The sequence below is a fragment of the Chenopodium album genome, chromosome 2 (genome assembly GCF_948465745.1).
Source record: "Chenopodium album chromosome 2, dcCheAlbu1.1, whole genome shotgun sequence".
Lineage (NCBI taxonomy): Eukaryota > Viridiplantae > Streptophyta > Magnoliopsida > Caryophyllales > Amaranthaceae > Chenopodium > Chenopodium album.
In genome coordinates, this window is record NC_137835.1 from 76464950 (window position 1) to 76484073 (window position 19124).

The 19124-nt window shown below is 35.4% G+C and overlaps 1 protein-coding gene across 1 annotated transcript; it reads right to left on the minus strand.

Moving 5' to 3' along the window:
* Positions 1–1704: 1704 nt before the first annotated feature.
* LOC145601037 (putative UDP-arabinopyranose mutase 2) lies at positions 1705–4751 on the minus strand. The gene is made up of 4 exons (XM_081656955.1): positions 4294–4751; positions 2883–3133; positions 2626–2794; positions 1705–2292 (listed from the first exon to the last, which is right to left on the minus strand). The coding sequence occupies exons 1-4, from the start codon at positions 4615–4617 to the stop codon at positions 1963–1965; spliced, it is 1074 nt and encodes a 357-aa protein (XP_081513081.1). The 5' UTR covers positions 4618–4751; the 3' UTR covers positions 1705–1962.
* Between the last annotated feature and the right edge of the window lie 14373 nt (positions 4752–19124).

Consider the following 19124-nt stretch of genomic DNA (forward strand, 5'->3'; position numbering starts at 1 on the left):
TAGATTGTCTCATTGATGAAATTCATTCAATTTTAGCTTGGTTTCGGTGGCCGGTGGGGCTCAGATGATACGAATAAGAGGATTCATTGGCATGGATGGGAGGATTTTTGTCTCCCAAAATTGTTAGGTGGTATGGGATTTAGGGACCTTAAATGTTTTAACCTTTCTCTTATTGCGAAACAAGGGTGGCGAATATGAGCTAATAATAATACATTGCTGCAAAAAATCCTCAAGGCCAAGTATTTTAAATATTCTAATTTTTGTTGTGCATCAAGAGGCTTTAATCCTAGTTACACGTAGAGGAGTATTTGGGAGGCAAAATCCTTGCTCCTTGAGGGGTTAAAGTGGAGAGTGGGAAACGACTCTTCTATTAAGGTTTGGGAGGATGCTTGGCTTGTTGGTGATAGTACTCTTTCTACCCCTACCCCCCAATCGCCCAACCACAATTCACCTGCGATACTGATTTGCGGGTAAGCAAGCTTATTGATTTTGAAAACAGATGCTGGAACTCTGAAATGGTGGCAGCTACATTCGAGGAAAGAGATGGACTTGCTGTTCTTGATATCCCTCTGCCGAGTGTGTGGGTGGAAGATAAGAGGTTCTGGTGGTCTACTAAGTCGAGTTTATTCTCTGTAAAATATGCTTATTGGCTAGGAAGACTGGATAAGGTATGATCGTGGGAATTGCTTTATGGTGACATTGAGCGAGAGCTATGGAAAATGGTCTGGGATATAAAAGGTCCTCCAAAGTTATACCATTTTGTTTGGAGGACCTGTAAAGGGTCTCTTGGTGTGATGGAAAGGCTGTAATTCCGTCATATAAGGCCCTCAAGCATGTGTTCGATTTGTGGTGCTGCAAGCCTGCAAGTGAGTCCATAATTCATGCTCTTTTCAACTGTAAACACGCCTTGAGTATTTGCCAGCACAGAAACTTCCTTGACTTGTTAAATGATGCTCCGATGTCCTCCTTTCAAGATTTATTTTGCTGGGTTTCGAGTTAACTTGACAAAGCAAAGCTACGACCTTTTCTATGTCTGGCGTGGGCAAGATGGTGGTGTAGAAATAAGGAGATTTTTGACGAAGCAAATGAGATCAATGGTGTGATGGTGGGTGCAAGTTTCGTCAGATTATGTGATGGTTATTGTGTCTACAATGCTAGAGTTGGTGGGGGTGGTCTAGCTTCTGTTACGTTCTCTAAAGCTAGTTGGGTACCGCCACATCGCCACCTTGTCAAGGTAAATGTTGATGCCTCTGTGCCTAGACTTGCTTGGGAGTGGTTGTTCTTGATGAATGGGGCAAGTTGCTGCTTGTGGCAACGAAGAGAACTTCCTGCAGGTGGGCGTCCAAGACTGCAGAAGCTGCTGCTGCACACTTTGGAGTTCAGCTTGCGTGCATGTTTGGATATGGAAATGTGGTGCTTGAATGTGGTGCGTGCCATTAGAGACAAGCATCAGGGAGCGGCTCCAATCTTCCATTTCTTTGAGGATATTGGTAGTCTGTGTAATGATTTCATTAATTTTAGTTGTGCACATGTTCGACGAGCAAGGATATACTGTTGCTCACTTAGCAGCTAGGTGGGATCTTTGGCGGATCTTGATTTGATAAACTAATTCCCCATGTTTGTCTTCAAAAAAAAATGAGGTACTAGAGAAACAAGCAACAAATAATTTTCTAAAGGAGAAATCAGCAACGAATAATAGTACTCTAACATATGAATCCCAAAAAAACAAATAACAAATGCTCAATCTACTGGATACATAAATAGGATAGGTAGAGGAGGTTCTGGCTACAGAACTCCCCTGTTTTTTGAAAAAAAAATTATGAAAATAATTAAATCCTATATCTCTGCCTGAAACGAAAAATCCCTAAGCCTCCAAGCAAACCTCAATGATTCAAAGCTTGAATTAATAAGAGATAACGAATGGCAATACAAGGCCTTGAACCACTCTATAAACTGCTCTTATTAGGCGCTGCCATTGGCAACAGCAGCTGGAGCACCATTCAACTCATCCCAAGCCTCGATCCATGTGACCATGGCATCAGCCAGCTTGACAAAGTACTCATCAACCTTTCCAAGCTTTTCCTTGACTTGCTTGGAGAGCTCAAGGTAACAGCTTTGGACAGTAGTACAGTCCTTTGGGAGGGTTGCGCTCTGGAAGAACGGGATGCACTCTTCTTGCCAGAAGATACCCTTGTATTCCTTCTTCAGGTTCACAAATGGATTACTAGCTTTGCTGTGGTAGATGTAAGGAAGCCCGGTCTTCACTCCAAGTCCTAGGTGATCACAGATAACCTGTATAATCGACCAAAAAGCATCATTAGTATTTTAAAGTTGACAGTATGTGCTACCATATGATGTATTAGTGCTTCTATCACATATGAATTGTTTACATCACAGAGACAAGGCCTAGCTTGCTAATTAGTTGCTATATTTTGGAGCAACTCTATAAGCTGAAATCAGGTCGTGTTTCAAGTTTTGATACTGATGAGTTTTAAGTTTATATCAGCTTAATGAAGAGCTACCGACAATTTATGACACTTGAATTCCAAAGCTGGGTGCCTGGATACTTGAAATGACAACAATAAGAACTCAAATTGCTTATTAAGACAGGAACAAGTAGCAAACCTTAACACACCATCCAGCCCACATGTCGTCGTAACGGCCAATAGGCTGGCCGTCACCCATGAGTCCAAAGTACATAGCAGGTCCGATGAGCTCACGGTCAAAAGCCAAGTTCATGCCACACATAGGGAAGAGGGTGCCCTTGGGGATGGTCATAACAGCATCAACAAACCTAGAAAGCAAAGAGAAAATTAGAAAGAGTAACAATGTGGAATAAAAACAGAACCATTCCAAGTTCCAAGAGCGGTAATTAATCATACCGGGTGTTCCTCTCAAGGGGCTTCACAAGCTGGGTGGGAGCATCATAATCAGGGACATTCAACCAAAGACCGTGAGAAACAGCGGTCTTAGCACCTTCACGCATGCTGAAGGGATATCCACGGACGAAATCAGCACCATCCCTGTATGGATCATAAAGGGTGTTGAAGAAAAGTGGGGTTGATGGACAAAGAAGGTTAGTGATGTGTTGCTCCAGTGCATTAATGTCTTTCCCAGATGGATCCTTGGCAACCTACATTGTTCGAAAAATTATCAACATTAGATCCAAACCCAATTCAAATCCAAAAATGACCATCAAAAGTGCAAATTGTAGCTTTAACTTCGAAACAAGGACAGTTAAGATCTAAGAAACATAGATCACACATTAACCAGCTAGAAACAATCAGCCTTATAGAGTTCAATCAATGGCAAGCAACATCGAACTCACTCAGAGCCAATTCAGCAATACACAAGTTGGGAAGAACCAATAAGCTAGAGAGAGCTATTAACAATTGGTAATGAATATGACCTAGGGTAATAGATCAATCATACGAAACCCGAATATTAAAAATGCTGAAGAAATTACAATGTATGTAACATGATAATCATGATAATCAAACAAACAAACAATGTTAGCCCATAAGTCATGATCAGATACAAATAATAAACATCCTAAAGTCAATGTCATTACTCATTAGAGCCTTTAAAAGGTCTGAAACAATAGAATTGAATGGACCACGTATAAGATCTAACATATTATATTTTTCTATAGTATCATAACAAACAATGTCAATAGATTAGCATAATTTACATAGTCAAGGACATAAAACTTGAAATGAAAGTGTGAAAAAGCAATCATATGCTAAAAAGAAGCACAAAAGGGGAATCCACCGACCTAGAATCAGATCAAGTCCAAAAAAATTCAAATTTTCAAATTCAACAACCACAAAAAGTTTATTCAAATCAAAGATCAAATCAACAATAAGCCAACAAAATCAAATCGTACCCATCAAACATTTCCCCATCAAAATTCAAAATTTTTCATACACCCAAATCATTGAATCAAAAACCCACCAAAACCCTTGAATTGATTCAACAATCAACATCAGAACCCAAATCTGAAAAAAAAAAAAAAAAAAATTGAATCGATACCCAGATCAGAAATTCATTAAATCAAAAACCCCCACTAAACCCCAATTCAATTGACTCAAGCTCAAAATTCGAGAAAATCATCGAATCAAAACCTGTATTTCCACAAAATTCAGATGAGAAAATCAGTAAATTAAAATACCCCTCAATTAATTCAGCATTACACCACAAAAATTGACAATAAATATCAAATCGAAACCTAAAAATCGCACAAAACCCAGATCAGAAAAAACAACAAATCAATTCCAAAAATCAGAAACTTACAAAGCAATCATCATCAATGGTGTAGATGTACTTCTTCTTAGAAACCATGTACCCAAAACATCTACAAGCAGAATCCTTGAAAGAGATACAAGAGGCCTTAGGACCCAGAATACGATTGATATCGTTCCTATTGTAAAGCTCATAATCAAACCCTTCAGGGACCTTAATGGTCTTAGAAGGATCTCCATCTTGAACAATAATCAGGTGGTAAGGTTGGAAAAATGGCCTCCACATTTCGAGAAAATCAAGGTTTCTGATGGTGGGGATGACTATATCAAGCTCATCTTTCAGGAGAAAGGTAGCAGGAACTGAAGGTCCTGCCATGGCGGAAGAGGAGAGAGAAAGAGAAGCGGAGATCTGGTTAGAGAGAGAGAGAAAGAAGTGAGGAGAGAGAAAGTGAGGTTGGAGATTGAATTGGTGAGAAGAAGGGGGTTTGAGGGGTAATTTATGGGGGAGAAGAAAAATGTGAATTGATGGTGTCACATGTTATTGAGGACTTTTCTCCGGAGTAAGGGAATCTAGCATTTCGCTATATGGTGTATTCCGCGTTCAACACTTGCCCCCATTAATGTTTTTTAAATCAAATTAATTAGGCTCGATAAACTTCATCTTATTTTTGCTAAATTGAAATTATTTTTATTGAAATGATATTATTTTTATTGATTCTCTATTACTCCATGTAATTCTTACTGAATCAAAATTATGTTTTTTCTAAACTGATGGCGGGTCTGTTCTCATACGTTTATTTTCAGTTCAGTTCAATTCAATTCAATTCAGCTTCTAATTTCCTTCTCTTATAAAATATTCATTTCAGTTCAGTTCAGTTCAGTTCAGTTCAATACAGCTCAACTGAGTTCAGTCAATGAGAACAGGCCCTTAGTGTGAGAGTCAAACAATGTCGAGTTGTAATTTTTATTGTAAATGTAATAATGAAAATTAGCTAATACACCGTTTAAATGCATTAGAAAGAGAACCTAGATCGTTTTCAGGCAATAATTCTTTGGTGCAAGACAAAATCTCTATCTAAGAGACCTCTACTAAGTTAAGGTATCAACTCCCATATAAGGTAAACTTCATTCTCTTAAAATCGAAATGGGTCTCGACTTTGATAACATCTATAACACCCCGGGTCAACATGAGTCCATTAATAAATAAAACCTCTGTTTTAATTTAGCTGACATCTTTTTTTACCACGCTTGTTAACGCACTAATTTAACGATTAATATCTCTAATTCTCGACATTGAAAAATTATAAAAAGTGAAAATTAATAAAATATATATTAAGACGATTCAAACAAGATCCCACTTGACTATGTTTTAATTTACCGTAGCTATTAATCACAAAAGCTAGTCAAAGTATAATTTATGAATATTTTAAAAGTCAAACGGTATCAACTACGTAGTAATAAATTGGAGGAAGTATTATTCTTTTTGGGCATAACCTGCAAAGATTTACTTTGATGCAAACATAACTCCTACCTAAAAGATCTCTACTAGGTTAAGGCATCAACCACTTAGTATAAGAAAGGCTTTGTACTCCCCAACTTTCAACGTGGAGGCGCCAAAGCACCTAGGCAAGTCTCTCTTTTCTCTTTTTATTTCAAGGTTAATGGTAAACTTCATTATGTTTTAGGAAAAATTACTTTAAATAAATCAATCTTTGCTCCATTCTCCCAAAATAAACCAACTTTTGGATTATTCCAGAATAATCCAACCTTTATACCCCTTCTTCCCAAAATGAACCAAAGTGACCGATCACCTAAACAACCGGTCATCTCTTTCTCTCTTCTTCCTCCCACCATTTGCCATCATCTTCATCCATTACCACCACCCAAAGCTCCATCTGCTGCCCCTCTTATCCATCACCTCCATGCCACGGTGCCACCACACACCAACCCCCTCACAGCTTCCCCTGCCATCACCGCCCAACCCACACACCAACTCCCCTGCTCCATTTCCATACAACAGCAACACACATTGCAACAAACAACAGCAGCACCATCCTCACATTAAAGCCACCTAGAAGCAACACCACCTCACAAAAATTCCAGCAGCCCTTCTCACAAACAAACCCAACCAAACAACACCAACAACAACCCTTCAAATCGTCCTACACCACCTCACATCAACCAACACATCATACTCCCTCCGATCACACTCCAGACCACCACCAATCTGCCATAAATAAGCTTCTCCCTCACTTCACTACACCAACAATAACAAAATAACAACCCACCACCAATTCACAACAAATTCAACCCCAATTATTAATTTATGTTGTGATTTGTCTCAAATACGGGGAAATGAAGGGAGGGTTGCTTGGGTTTCCGTTGTGGGTGGGAATTGGAATTACGGTAGAGAAGGTTGGGGTTTGAACCGTCGGCTAAAGAGGGTGGGTTTGCGGGTAGTTTTGGGGGAAGGGGTGTTTTTTCGGTGGGCTTGAAGCGTTAGGGGGCCAAGGGGGTACGGTGGACTATGGTGGTGATGGGGGAAGAGAGAGAAAGAAGGTGATGGGTGGTTTTTTTTTTAGTAGAAAAAAGTTAATTAAAAAAAAATCAATCATGAAGTGCCACGTAGCACGTATTACCGGTTGTACCAAATAGGTGACCTGCAAGGTGCGATATGGGAAGATGGGGTATTAAGATTGGATTATTCTGGAATAATCCAAAGGTTGGTTTATTTTGGGAGAATGGAGCAAAAGTTGATTTATTTATTTAAAGTAATTTTCCTATGTTTTATTGGAGAGTGTTATACCAAATTATTAGATCATATATACTCATATACTTTTCTTTTTATTCACTTACAACATTTCTATTTTACACGATTGATGATGTGTAGCTTTGATACATACATTTAACATCTTTAATTATGCATTTGTAAATAAATAAATTTAAAAGTTAATTTTAGTAAATTACACATCGAGCTAGATATACCACGATCTCATATGATTATATTTTTCTTTAGGTAAAATCACGAAATGTAGATGAAATAACATACGGTGTATGAATAACGTACATAATAAAGTTGTTGTAAGTAAAAACATGAAAGAAGTACATGCTACATCTTTTTATTATTGCCATTGTTGTCACCTTTGTATAAGTTTCACAAATATTGCAATGTATTACATTCCAATTTCAAGAAAACAAACAACTCATTTCTGTCATAATAGAGTCTTAATTTATCCATTTTGATGTGAATAACTCTTGTATGTGGCTAGCTACACGGTGTAGCCACATTAGTTCATAAGAGTAATCTTCATTTTTATGTATGAGTAACCTCAATTTTTCATAAGAGTAACCTCATATTGTGCATAAAAGTAACCCAAATTTATTATACGAGTGAATTCAAGTAATTTAGAAATAAGTAACTCCATGTCTCCATTTGTTGAGTAACCCTTATTCTTTTGTTTTTAAAAATGAAAGAATAATTCCACTTATTTAAGAGAGTAACCCCTATGTCTCATTTAAGTAACTTACATAAGCGTTAAGGTAACCATTTGCTCATCACCATAACCCCCTATTACTTGATTAATGGTCTTGTATGTGATTATGTGAAATGGTCACACCATGTGGCTAACCACATATAATACTTTGAGTTTTGGTGTATATTTGTTGATCAATGCTTTTAATTTAGGAAAATTTGTAATTATTAATCTCAACTTTGGGCCATTTACTTTCATTAATTCCAACTTTCCATTATTATTAAGTAATCCCAACTTTGGGGGACATCTTCTACTATTAGGTCATGACCGGTCAATAAAAGTCAATAACCTATTATAACAGGTAACTTGACACGTGTTAAGCCCTGATTGGTAAAAAAAAAAATTTAAAAATTACAAAAATTGAAAACATAAAAAAACAAAAACTCCAACCTCTCCCCTTCTGTTCACCGAACCACCGTACCCTAACCCCCACCCTGACATCCCAGCCACCCTTTTACCACCGTGAAACCTAAACCCCCACCCCCTAACCTCGTCGGCCACCGCCTTTTGGCCACCAAAACCAATTGGTCGGCGAACCCCGACCCCCAAAACCACCAACTGCACCACCACGACCCCTAAAACAACCGGTCCACGCAAACCTCGGCCCCCATTACCACCATCAATGCGAATCCCGATCCCCAAAATCACCAACCCAGCAACCGTCATCATCCCTCGCGAACCTCGACCCCCCATTACCACCGGCAGCGCAAATCCCGACCCCCAAAATCACCAGCCCAGCAATCGCATCCCCTAAAACCACCATTTTGCACGAACTTCGACCCCCAAAACCAAAAGCCGCGCGAATCCTGATCCCCAAAATCACCATCCGCGCAACCGCGACCCTTGAAACCACCGTCCCCCGCGAACCTCGACCCCCAAAACCACCAGCTGCGTGAATCTCGACCCCTAAAACGGTGCATTGAAGGGTGGAGATGCACTTGGGCACCGGAGGAGGGCAGAGGTATGCTTGGGCAACGACGTGGTGGTCGACCGGTGGGGGCAGATGGTTCGTACTGGTGGCTGTGTGTGTTTTTTTCTGTTTTTTTTTTCTTACCTATTATTTTTAAACCAATAATAATAAGACATGTGGCATTTAATAAAAATTAAAAAACAAAAATTACCCCTTCATCAAGTTACCGGTCATTTGGCCTGATAAAAGAAAATGCCCCCCAAAGTTGAGATTATTCAATAATAATGGAAAGTTGGGATTAATGAAAGTAAATGGCCCAAAGTTGGGATTAATAATTACAAATTTTTCTTTAATTTATAGATGTTACTCGATTTTTAAAAAATAATAATTAATTAATTTCAATGTAAAAAAGCTATCCATATGAGTATTAAGGATGGGCATGGGTCAAGCTAGGATCCAACACAAAACCTTATTAGACTCTAAAATAAAATATAGACCTCTAAACCACAAAATTAGAGAAAAGAATACAGCTTTTACAATTAAATTAAACCGTTACTTTTCTCTATTCTTGACATATTTCATACTCTACTACATCAAGCTTCTGGAGAAACGATGGATGATTTTGCACATTGTGACTACTAGCTAGCAGATATATGTGGAATTGAATGAGAAAGATAAAAATAATTTAAATTATTACGAAGTAATTAGACAATTATGGAAGGAGAAAGATATTTAAATTATTACAAAGTAATAAGACAATTAGTTAAAGGACGTGACTTGCCAAAAAGATTCCAAGTGAGAGGGGTTAGGGTTTCATGTGGGTCAGGTAAGATTTACCGATTTGATGACCTAGAGTATGGTTGGGAGTACGTGGTGGAGGTTAGGTAGGTCGCTGAGGTGGGTGGTCGGGTGTTTGGGGTGGGAATTCTAGGGCACGGTTTCAGGATTAGTTGGGTGGGGGCTGCTGGATCAAGCAGGGTTGGGTAGGGGTGTGTAGACACCTAAAAATGTCTCCCCAAAACCAAACCCTATGATGAACAACCTTTCATCGCCATTATTGGTCGGGTTGAGTATTTAATCTTGGAGTGCTTAAATCCATATTTCCATTTCATAAACCAACCCAAATTCTAGCCCATTTTCCCAAACCATAACTTATTTTCCTCTTTTTGTGCCTTTAAACCCAAAATAATTCATTTCGTATCCTTTAAAATCATTCATTTCGTGTCCTTTTTATAAAAATGTTTAATCCAGTTTATTTTGGTCCATAATTAGGGTCCAATGATTGAATAGTTGGATGGGGCTTTAAAAGATCTTTTCAACGATATATTATAAGCCCAAATCCGAGTTATAACGAATAAGTTATGGCCAAAATATTAAATTAAGCCCAAACCGAACCTAAGCCCACCTTACCTACGACCCAATGATCATGTAGAGGGTCCAAATTATTTAATCCAATTCCAAAACCAATTAGGATTAATTGGAAGCTTCTATAAGTTTCTAAAAGATCCTAATTATCCTTTTTGAAAAGATAAGATTAAAGAGTTTGAAATTGAATAAAACTCTTTTTTTTAAAGTCCTAATTCTATCCAAATTGAAAGACGTTCAAAGATAGTAAGATATGATTTTCTTGCCTCTTATTTTTTATCCAAATTTTATACGGTTGGATAGCCCTTGAAATTATCTTTCCAATGATATATTATAATATCAATTCCGAGCTATAACGGAAAATATATGAATAAAATGTCAAACTCTATCCAAAACTGACACCGTCTCACTATTTTGGCTATATTTTTTTTATACAAAATATTTGAATCTGATTCCAATTGGGTTAGAAATTATACTTTAAGAGATTTCCAACGATATCTTATTCATCTTATTCCGATTTCTGGATCAAAAGATATGATAAAAACAAAAAATGCAAAAACTGTTGTCTATCGCAAGAGTTTTAATCCGATTCGAACTCGATCTTACTTGATTCTTCGACCCTCTTTTTTCTCTATAAATAGAGGTCATATCACCCCTTTTCCAATCATCAACAAGCTTGATCATCAAATAATTCTCTTCTCCCTCTTTAGCCTAAACACTAGCCTCCCCATTCTTTCACTATTTCTTCCTTTAAGCACTCCAAGGAGTCCATACAATACCTGAAGTTCTATACTTTAACCAAGGCGTGATAGGTAGAATTAACTGAGGGTTTGGACTAAATCAACTCTACTTTTAATTTAATTTAATTTTCAATTTGATTTATATTTTTTATTGAAGTTACTAACAATTTATTCATGATGTAGCATGACAAGGGAATAAACGCGTCGTCAATTGTCTATCCCTAGATCAAATGCAATTTATACAACCTAAACAAACCTAATACGAGTATAAGGCAAGCATAGGGGTCGAACCACAGAGAACGGATAAACACCACCAAATGTTATCGACAATTAAACTAGTCCGGAATAGGAGATAAATAAACTAAAGTCTAAAGATGCTAAAACAAGAAATAAAACATTAAGGCACCAAGGGAAATGGGTAGGTGAAGTTGACGCTTGATCATGCAATAACAAAGTAGCATATCAATGGTAAACTAAACATGCATGAATATCGAAGTAAAGGGTCCATTCTAGCCGCCTTCCGGGGTCAATTGGCTTCTCCTAACATAGCCTCTATGTTTCCACATTAGAACCATATACTAGGAGGTACTATTAAATAACAATCGATAGTAATGAACCTCAACTAAGTCAACTTCCGTTACTTGTTAGCAAAGACTCATCTTTGATCAACTAACAACGTGCACTTGCAAGAAGACCAAAGAATATCAAGCATGCAAAGACTTTAATCACCATTAACATAACCCCAACATTATAAGCATGAACAATTAGCAACTACACCATCCCCACACCCTTGGCTAGGTGACTACTCACAAATCATATTGAAAACAATATCAATCATCAAATCAATAAACATCAACATGATTAATAAGCAAAGAAGAAAAATCAAAGCAAATAAGCAAAATAAAAAACAAAGGTAAAGAGAAAGAGTAAGAGATTGCTCATTAGTTGAAGATGAAGGTCTACAAAGGATTGAACAAGCTCCTTCTTCAAAATCCAAGTTCATCAATGAAGAAAACCACACTTTCTCTCTCTACCAATGAAGACTAATCCTAACCTAAAACTAATTAGAGAGTAGAAAAATGATAGTTATTTTATATATGTTTTAATTACCCCCCAAATTGGGTATTTATACTAAGCTAGCCAAAGTAAGAAAAATAAAAGAAGGAAAATAAAATAAAGAAAGAATAGGAAAATTAAAAGAAATAAAGTAAAACTAAAGAAAGAAAATAAAAGAGAAAAGAAAAAGGAAATAAAAAATAAAAATAAAAATAAAAGAAAATAATAAAAACCCAAATCCCCCCCTACAAAACAATCAGACGCCCTTCCTCTTCTTCGATCTTAATGGCTGCTCTGATTTTTTATTTGGTTTGGGTGGCTGCTGGTGTTGGTGATAGGTAGCTGCCAGGGGATTTGGTTGGACGGTGGAACATGGGAGGTTCTAGGTGGTCAGGTGGTGTGAGTGGAAGGAGGAGGTTAATTGGTGGCTGAAATTGAGTGGCTGCTGTGGTTGATTGTGGTGGCGGAGCTGGGGATTGGAGGTGAGTGGTGGTCCTTGGTGTGCGCTGATGCGGCTGGTGGTGCTGTGAGGGTGGCAGCAGGTGAGTGAATTGGAGTTGTGCTGAGAGCTGGTGCGTGGATTGGGTGGCAGCAGGGGAGTTGCGTGGCTGCTGCAATTGGTGGTCAGGTGCGTGGGAGCTGGAGGTGGGGGGAGCAGCTGTGTTAGTGGTTTGGGTGGCTGCCGGTGTGTGTGGTGTTTGCGGGATGGCTGCCATTTGGGGTGCTGAAGGTGTTTGATTGGTGTGGAATTGCAGGGAAGAGGGAGTTGCGTGAAGGCTGCGATAGGTGGGAGATGCTGCAGTGGTGCGGCTCGGCTGTGAGGTGGAGTTGATTGGGGGTGGTGAAGGTGGTAACAGCGGCTGTGAGGTGTAATTTGGTGGGCTGATTTGGTTGGTGGTTGCAGCAAGGTTTTGGTGGGCTGATGTGTGCGAGAGGGAGCAGGGGAATTGGTGTGGTGGAGGTTAAGAAGGTGGGGTGATGGATAAGAGGTGGGCAGCATCCATCAAAGTAAAGAATTGCACACACTTTCACTCGTCCCCGAACTCCGAACTCACTTGACATGAAACCCGGGACCCTAAACACAAAACCGAGGAGAAATCAAGACAAATAAAAATGAAATAAATAAATTAGGAATAAAATAAAGTAAAATAGAAAAAGAGAAATAACACTAAACTAATAAAAATTAAATAAAACTATACAAGTAAATAAAATCAAATAAATAACAAAATAAACTTAAAACTAATAAAAACTAAACAAAAATTATACAAGCAAAGAAAGTGAAATAAAATAGACTCAAAACTAATTAAAATAAATAAAAGTAAATTAGAATACTTTCAAGGAAAAATAAAGAACGAAATATAACAAATCAAAAGCAAATAAAATACGAAAATAAACTAATTCTAATAAAAACTACGAAAAGAACTAAAACACGACAAAATTACCAAAATAAACAAAAATGTTATTAAGAGAAAACAAGAGAAAGAAAGGGAAAATAAGATAAAATAAACGCGAAAATGACTCTAAAAATACTTCCTAAGAGTGACATAAATGTCACTCATCATAGCAATTTAAAGGAACGCGCGGAATATAATGTGAGTAATTAATTAACTTAATTGCTCTTATTTTATTTTATATTGCTAGTATCATGATTAGGTTATTTTATATTTGATTTGACTAACGTTATTATTGTTAAATTGCTTCCAATATTAATGTTTATTCTATTACTCCGTATTATTTATGATCATCATATTGCATGTTAAAGGGAATATGTAATTGAAAATCACGCCTAATAAGAGAATTTGGACGACCGGTTTAAGTTCCTTTTTAATCTTGTTGTTTAATCAAGTGATCACTAATATTTTAGAATTATATGTTGCATTAATATTCAACCAATTTAGCATAATAATAGTTTGGAGCAAATTGAATATTTTGTTTGTATGCCTTTAAAATCGCAGGAATCACTTTTCACTATAAGAATCGAGTAGAGGCCAATACGGGCGAATGTGACTCCATGACTCACTTTGTACCATCATCCCCGATCCTCCTTTCGTGGTTCCGAACCATATGGAGTTAGTAATCTCATGGATTATGAATGGGGTGTAACCTTCACGGGTCAATCGTTGTTGTCTTTCATTGTCCCTTAATCATGGTTGCCTTAAATGATCTGTGAACGGTTTACAAGTTCCTTAAAAAACTTGTTGGCGGCTCCCTACTTTCCTTGTCCCTAATCGTATTATGTCAATTCACACTTCCTATGAGTGCCAAGCATATTCACAACATGCTTTTACGTAGGCACACTTCAAACGACGCCTACAGGGTACTTCTAGCGAGGTTAGGTTTTTAGGTGGTGGTGTATGTGGTGGTGTTGATGAGGAGGTGGTTATGGAAGGGGTGGTGATAATGATGGAGATGTCATTAAAGAGGTTAGGGAGGAAAGCTTAAGAAATTAAAAAAAAAATAATAAAATAATTAACCTATTAAACCGGTTATGGGTAAAAAGGATCATTTTAAGCAGATTAGGGTCAAAGGTGGGATTGTTTCCAAGTTTCTAAAAGGTAGGATTGTTTTGAGCTAAAGTTGCAAAGATGGGATTATTAGTTTCTATTTTTCCATTAAGAAATTAAGACCACTTTTTCTCCTAAAAATAGCTTTGGTTAAGCACATTTTTAAATACACCTCGATCAAACATTATCAAGCCTAACTGCATTTAGATGTAATGTTCTTTATATTATATGTAATGCATGTTCATTTCACCCATTCATTTTCACTCTCTTCGATACTCTTTCTCTCTTCTCTCCCTCTAACTTCTTCTTCCATTTTGTTTCTTGATTTTTATAGTTTTTATGTACTTAATTCATCACTCACAAACACATTTTTATTAGATTTTACACTCTAGATTTCGAAGGGTCTGTTCACATTTACTGAACTGAGATGAACTGAACTGATTGGAGCTAAACTGAACTGAACTGAGCTAAAATGAATATTTTACGAGAGAGGGAAATTAGGAGCTGAACTGAACTGAACTGATTGAAGCTGAATTGATTAGATTTGAAATTAAGTAAATGTGAACAGGCTCGAATTTCACAACCAATTTTTTTTAATTTTTCATGATTTGAGAATTTTGGGTTTTTTTTTTTTTGGATAAAAAACTTGTAAATGAGTGTTCTACTTGCTTGATTTCCACTGTTAATTCACTTTACAAGGGTATTCTACTCATTTGATGTTTGACTTCTCTTTCTTTGTTCTACTTCATGAGTATGAAACCCTAGGTTGTGCTTCAATAGTAAACTCTCTCTGCTTGTTATTTTTACCTATATTTTGTGCTTTATGATAATGTTTGTTGTTTATATAAAGTTTTATTATCATGAAATTAATTGATGGTTTGAATTTTTGGCACTACCGTTGTTGTTCATCATCTTCTTCCATGGATTTGGGTAGTAGCATTTTCCATTATTTATATGTAATGTTTTTTTTATCATAAAGATAATATTCTTTTATATTTATTATATGTAATTGATAGAGTATAAAATATATTTTCGGGCTTCAACCATCAGCTTAAACTTTTGGTTGAGTTGGTCATCTAACATGGTATTGGAGTCAGTATGATACAAATGTCACGGGTATGAGAAGGCATCAGTTTAAACTTTTGGTTGACTTGCGGTCCTCTAACAGTAATGTTCATTTATTTATAAGCTATGTTCAATGTTCTTATATTTACAGTTAATGTTCTTTTATTCAAAGGGTGATATTCTTCCGGGTATACCATGCGCATGGTACACCCGGGGGTAGGAAACAATATTCTTGATAAGACCTAACAAAGTACATACAATGCATCATGTGCTGGCTATAAAACATATTAGTACTATGCAAGGAGAATTCAATCTCGCAAGGAGAATTCAATCTCAATTACCATAATCAATAAAATCACAAGGTAGTAATTCAACCAATAATATCAAGCAACTTTGGTAAGTGATAAATAGATATAATAAATAATGTAGGGTGAGCCATTAATCCACTACATAATTGCAAAAATACAATGCACTAGAAGATTACTTAGCCATCAACATCATGGTTTAAATTAAAGAAAAATAAATCCCCCGATTGGTGGAGTGGGATCTAAAATTCTTCCATAGCTTGCATAGATTCAAAAAGTTGATGACATTACAAATTTACATGTACTATTTGACAAAGATAGTGTCGGTCCACTATATTTTGAAGAAAGACCATGTGAATTTCTACAATAAAATACAACTATGTTTTTTTTTTTTTTTTACCACTACTTAGTTTAAACAAGGCCGCCGACGCAGATAACGAATTCAAAATTTTACATGTAACTTACTCAAAATGTCCCAATTTATATGTAAAAGTTATTATTTGTCGATATTTTATTATGGATTATAGCAACCTTATATAATTAAAATATAATAAAAACATATTAATACTTAAGGCTTGATCTCTTTAACTTATAAAGATAAATTTCAGGTTTATTTTACTAAATTCATATTAGTTTAGAATTTAGATGTTATAATAATATCCAATAAGTTTAACAAGGTACTATAAGGGCTTGTTCTTATTGACTGAACTCAGCTGAAGTGAATTGAACTGAACTGAAATGAATAATTTCATAAGAGAATGAAATTAGGAGCTGAACTGAATTGAACTGAACTGAGCTGAACTGAATTGAATCGAGCTGAACTGAATTGAATTGAACTGAACTGAAAATAAACATATAAGAACAGACCGTGTCTATAAAGTCTAATATGTTTAATAAAATTTAAAAAGTTCCAATAAGTTAAGTAAGGTCTAATACCTTTTAATAAGTTCTAATCAAGTCTAATAGTAAGATCCAATATGTTTTAATAAGTTCAATCACGTCTTATAAATTCCAATAAATTCAGTAAGATTTAATAAGTTTAAATAAATTCAGATAAATTCAGTTAAATTTAAATTAGATAAGTTAAGGTCAAATAAGGAGAAGAAAACATATCCTCCATAGTTACTTTACTTACTTAAAGACTTAAAGTAGTTGTCACTTAAACTGTTATTAACTTATAACGGTCTTACGGAGTACTTCGAATTATAGAGTATTATGAAATGGAAGAGAGATTCCGTAAAATGGAATGAAGAAAGAAAGCAAAGAATGGTAAAAAAATATTTTAAAAATAAAAAGAAAGTCCATGAATATATAGCGGTCCCAGAAATCCATAATTGGTGGACATGAGACACGTATGTTAGTAATGTTACGATGTTGACTTGTGTTTACTGCAAATATTGAACAATGTTACGTCCTTAACATGCGGTGGGCACGTGCTCTTGGCTCAACGCATTCAAGGAGATTTTTTTAATTTTCAGGTTTTACGCCAATTTCAAGGCTCTCCAATTTACTTCTTCCATTCTAATTTAATTCGACGAGCCAACAAAAAAACACCTCTTCTGTTTATGGAGTGTGTTATTGTACCATTGCAGGAGGTAGGAAGTATGGTGCATTATTTATTGTGCAATCTAGCATTGCAGGAGTCTATCGATTTGTAACAATAGTTTAAGGAGAAATTGTAAATAACCACCCCTCACGACTCACACCACTTAAATTTGATTTTACCATTCCTTTATCTATTTATTTTAAATAACTATCCCTAAAACTAAAAAACATAATAAATCAACACCTTTTAGCATTAGTGCGATCATGTTTTCGATTATTTATAAGCTAATTTTTGAAGGTTTTTCTTCCTTCTTTAGTGTATTTTCTTCACTTTTTATCCTAATTGAATTAAAAATTGGTTAAAATTCGTGATTTTTTTTTTATAATATTTTTCACTTATAGAGGTGGTTATTTAAAATAAAGAAAAAAGGAGTGGAAAAATCAATTTTGGGTGATTTAAGGAGTGGTTATTTATAATTTTTCCATAATTTAATTCCAATAAAAAATAATTTTTAACATTTTTTTTTCAGTTCAACAAATATATAGGGTTACTTAGTTGGTCACATAAATAAAATTATGAATAGTAAATAATAATAGTGTCTTTATCCTATTTTGATAGGACTAGAACCTTTTAATTAGATTGTAGTTCATTAATTCTGATAGGTTTATGTTGGGATATTTAGGTTGGGTAGTAGGTACAAGTCTATTTTAGTTAGAAACATAATGAATAATCAAAGTTTGTAGTTCACAAACCTGGCCTAAACCTAAATTTTCAAGGTATGACCGAGCAACAATCAAATTAGTTAGACTAAGAACATTTTAATAGGGTTTCTGTCAGTTTGTTACATTGTCTCATTAAAGTTTTATTTTTTTTATTTTTTTTATTTTTTATTTTTTAGGGTACGTAGTATTTTTTTCTTTTTGAGGGGAACGTAGTATAATTGAACACACTAAACTCATAAAGTCAATAATAATACTTTGTAATGTGAATGCTAATTAATATGTAGAGTTGATTATTCGTTTATTTGTTTCAAAACTAAAGTTATACTTCTGAGTGTAGCTAGGCGCATAGCTCCTATATGTTTAGGATGTATATAAGAGGATTAATTGGTAAATTCACTTAGTTTTTGAGATTTTTTTATCGCTACAGTAGTATTTTTAATGTACCATTATAATTACAATGGAATTTTTAATGTACTAATAGAGTATAAGCTATTTTAATAGTACTATTTATATTTATTATAGGTAACACTAGTACAAATATTGACCAATAGAAAAAAGAAAAAAAAATCACCACTCTTTTGTCATATAGCTTCTATTTATTTGGCATGTAAAATAACAGTTATGCGCCAATACTTAACCTATACTTCTCTTATTCTCTATTTACAAAATCAAGGTAATCATTGAAAAAGTAAGTAAAAAATAACTTAAAAAGTGGAAAATTCACCCAAAGAAGGCAAAATTTTATAAAGAAGCTATGTACGTATATGAACTCAATATCTCAAAATAGAAAAAGTGAGAACATAACCATTATATCAAAACGACTAATAAAACCGTAAGTCTTCAATCATTAATTCAAAACTGAAAGAGTATACTATACAAGTATATCATGGATTTGAACTCGTTTTGGAATATGAAAAAAGTAGTTAACTTTTCATTAGATCAAGAATAAAACATGAGCTGTAAATTTAACCAACAAATGATGCGATCTACATGTTTATTTTTTTGCTCCCCTTTTTATCTTCATGCTTTTTGGACGAGGATGTCACGATTTTAATAACAACATAAATATAAATTAAATTAAACTATACGAAGTATAATAGCGGGAAATATAAGAAATAATGCACTGTAAAGCTAAAA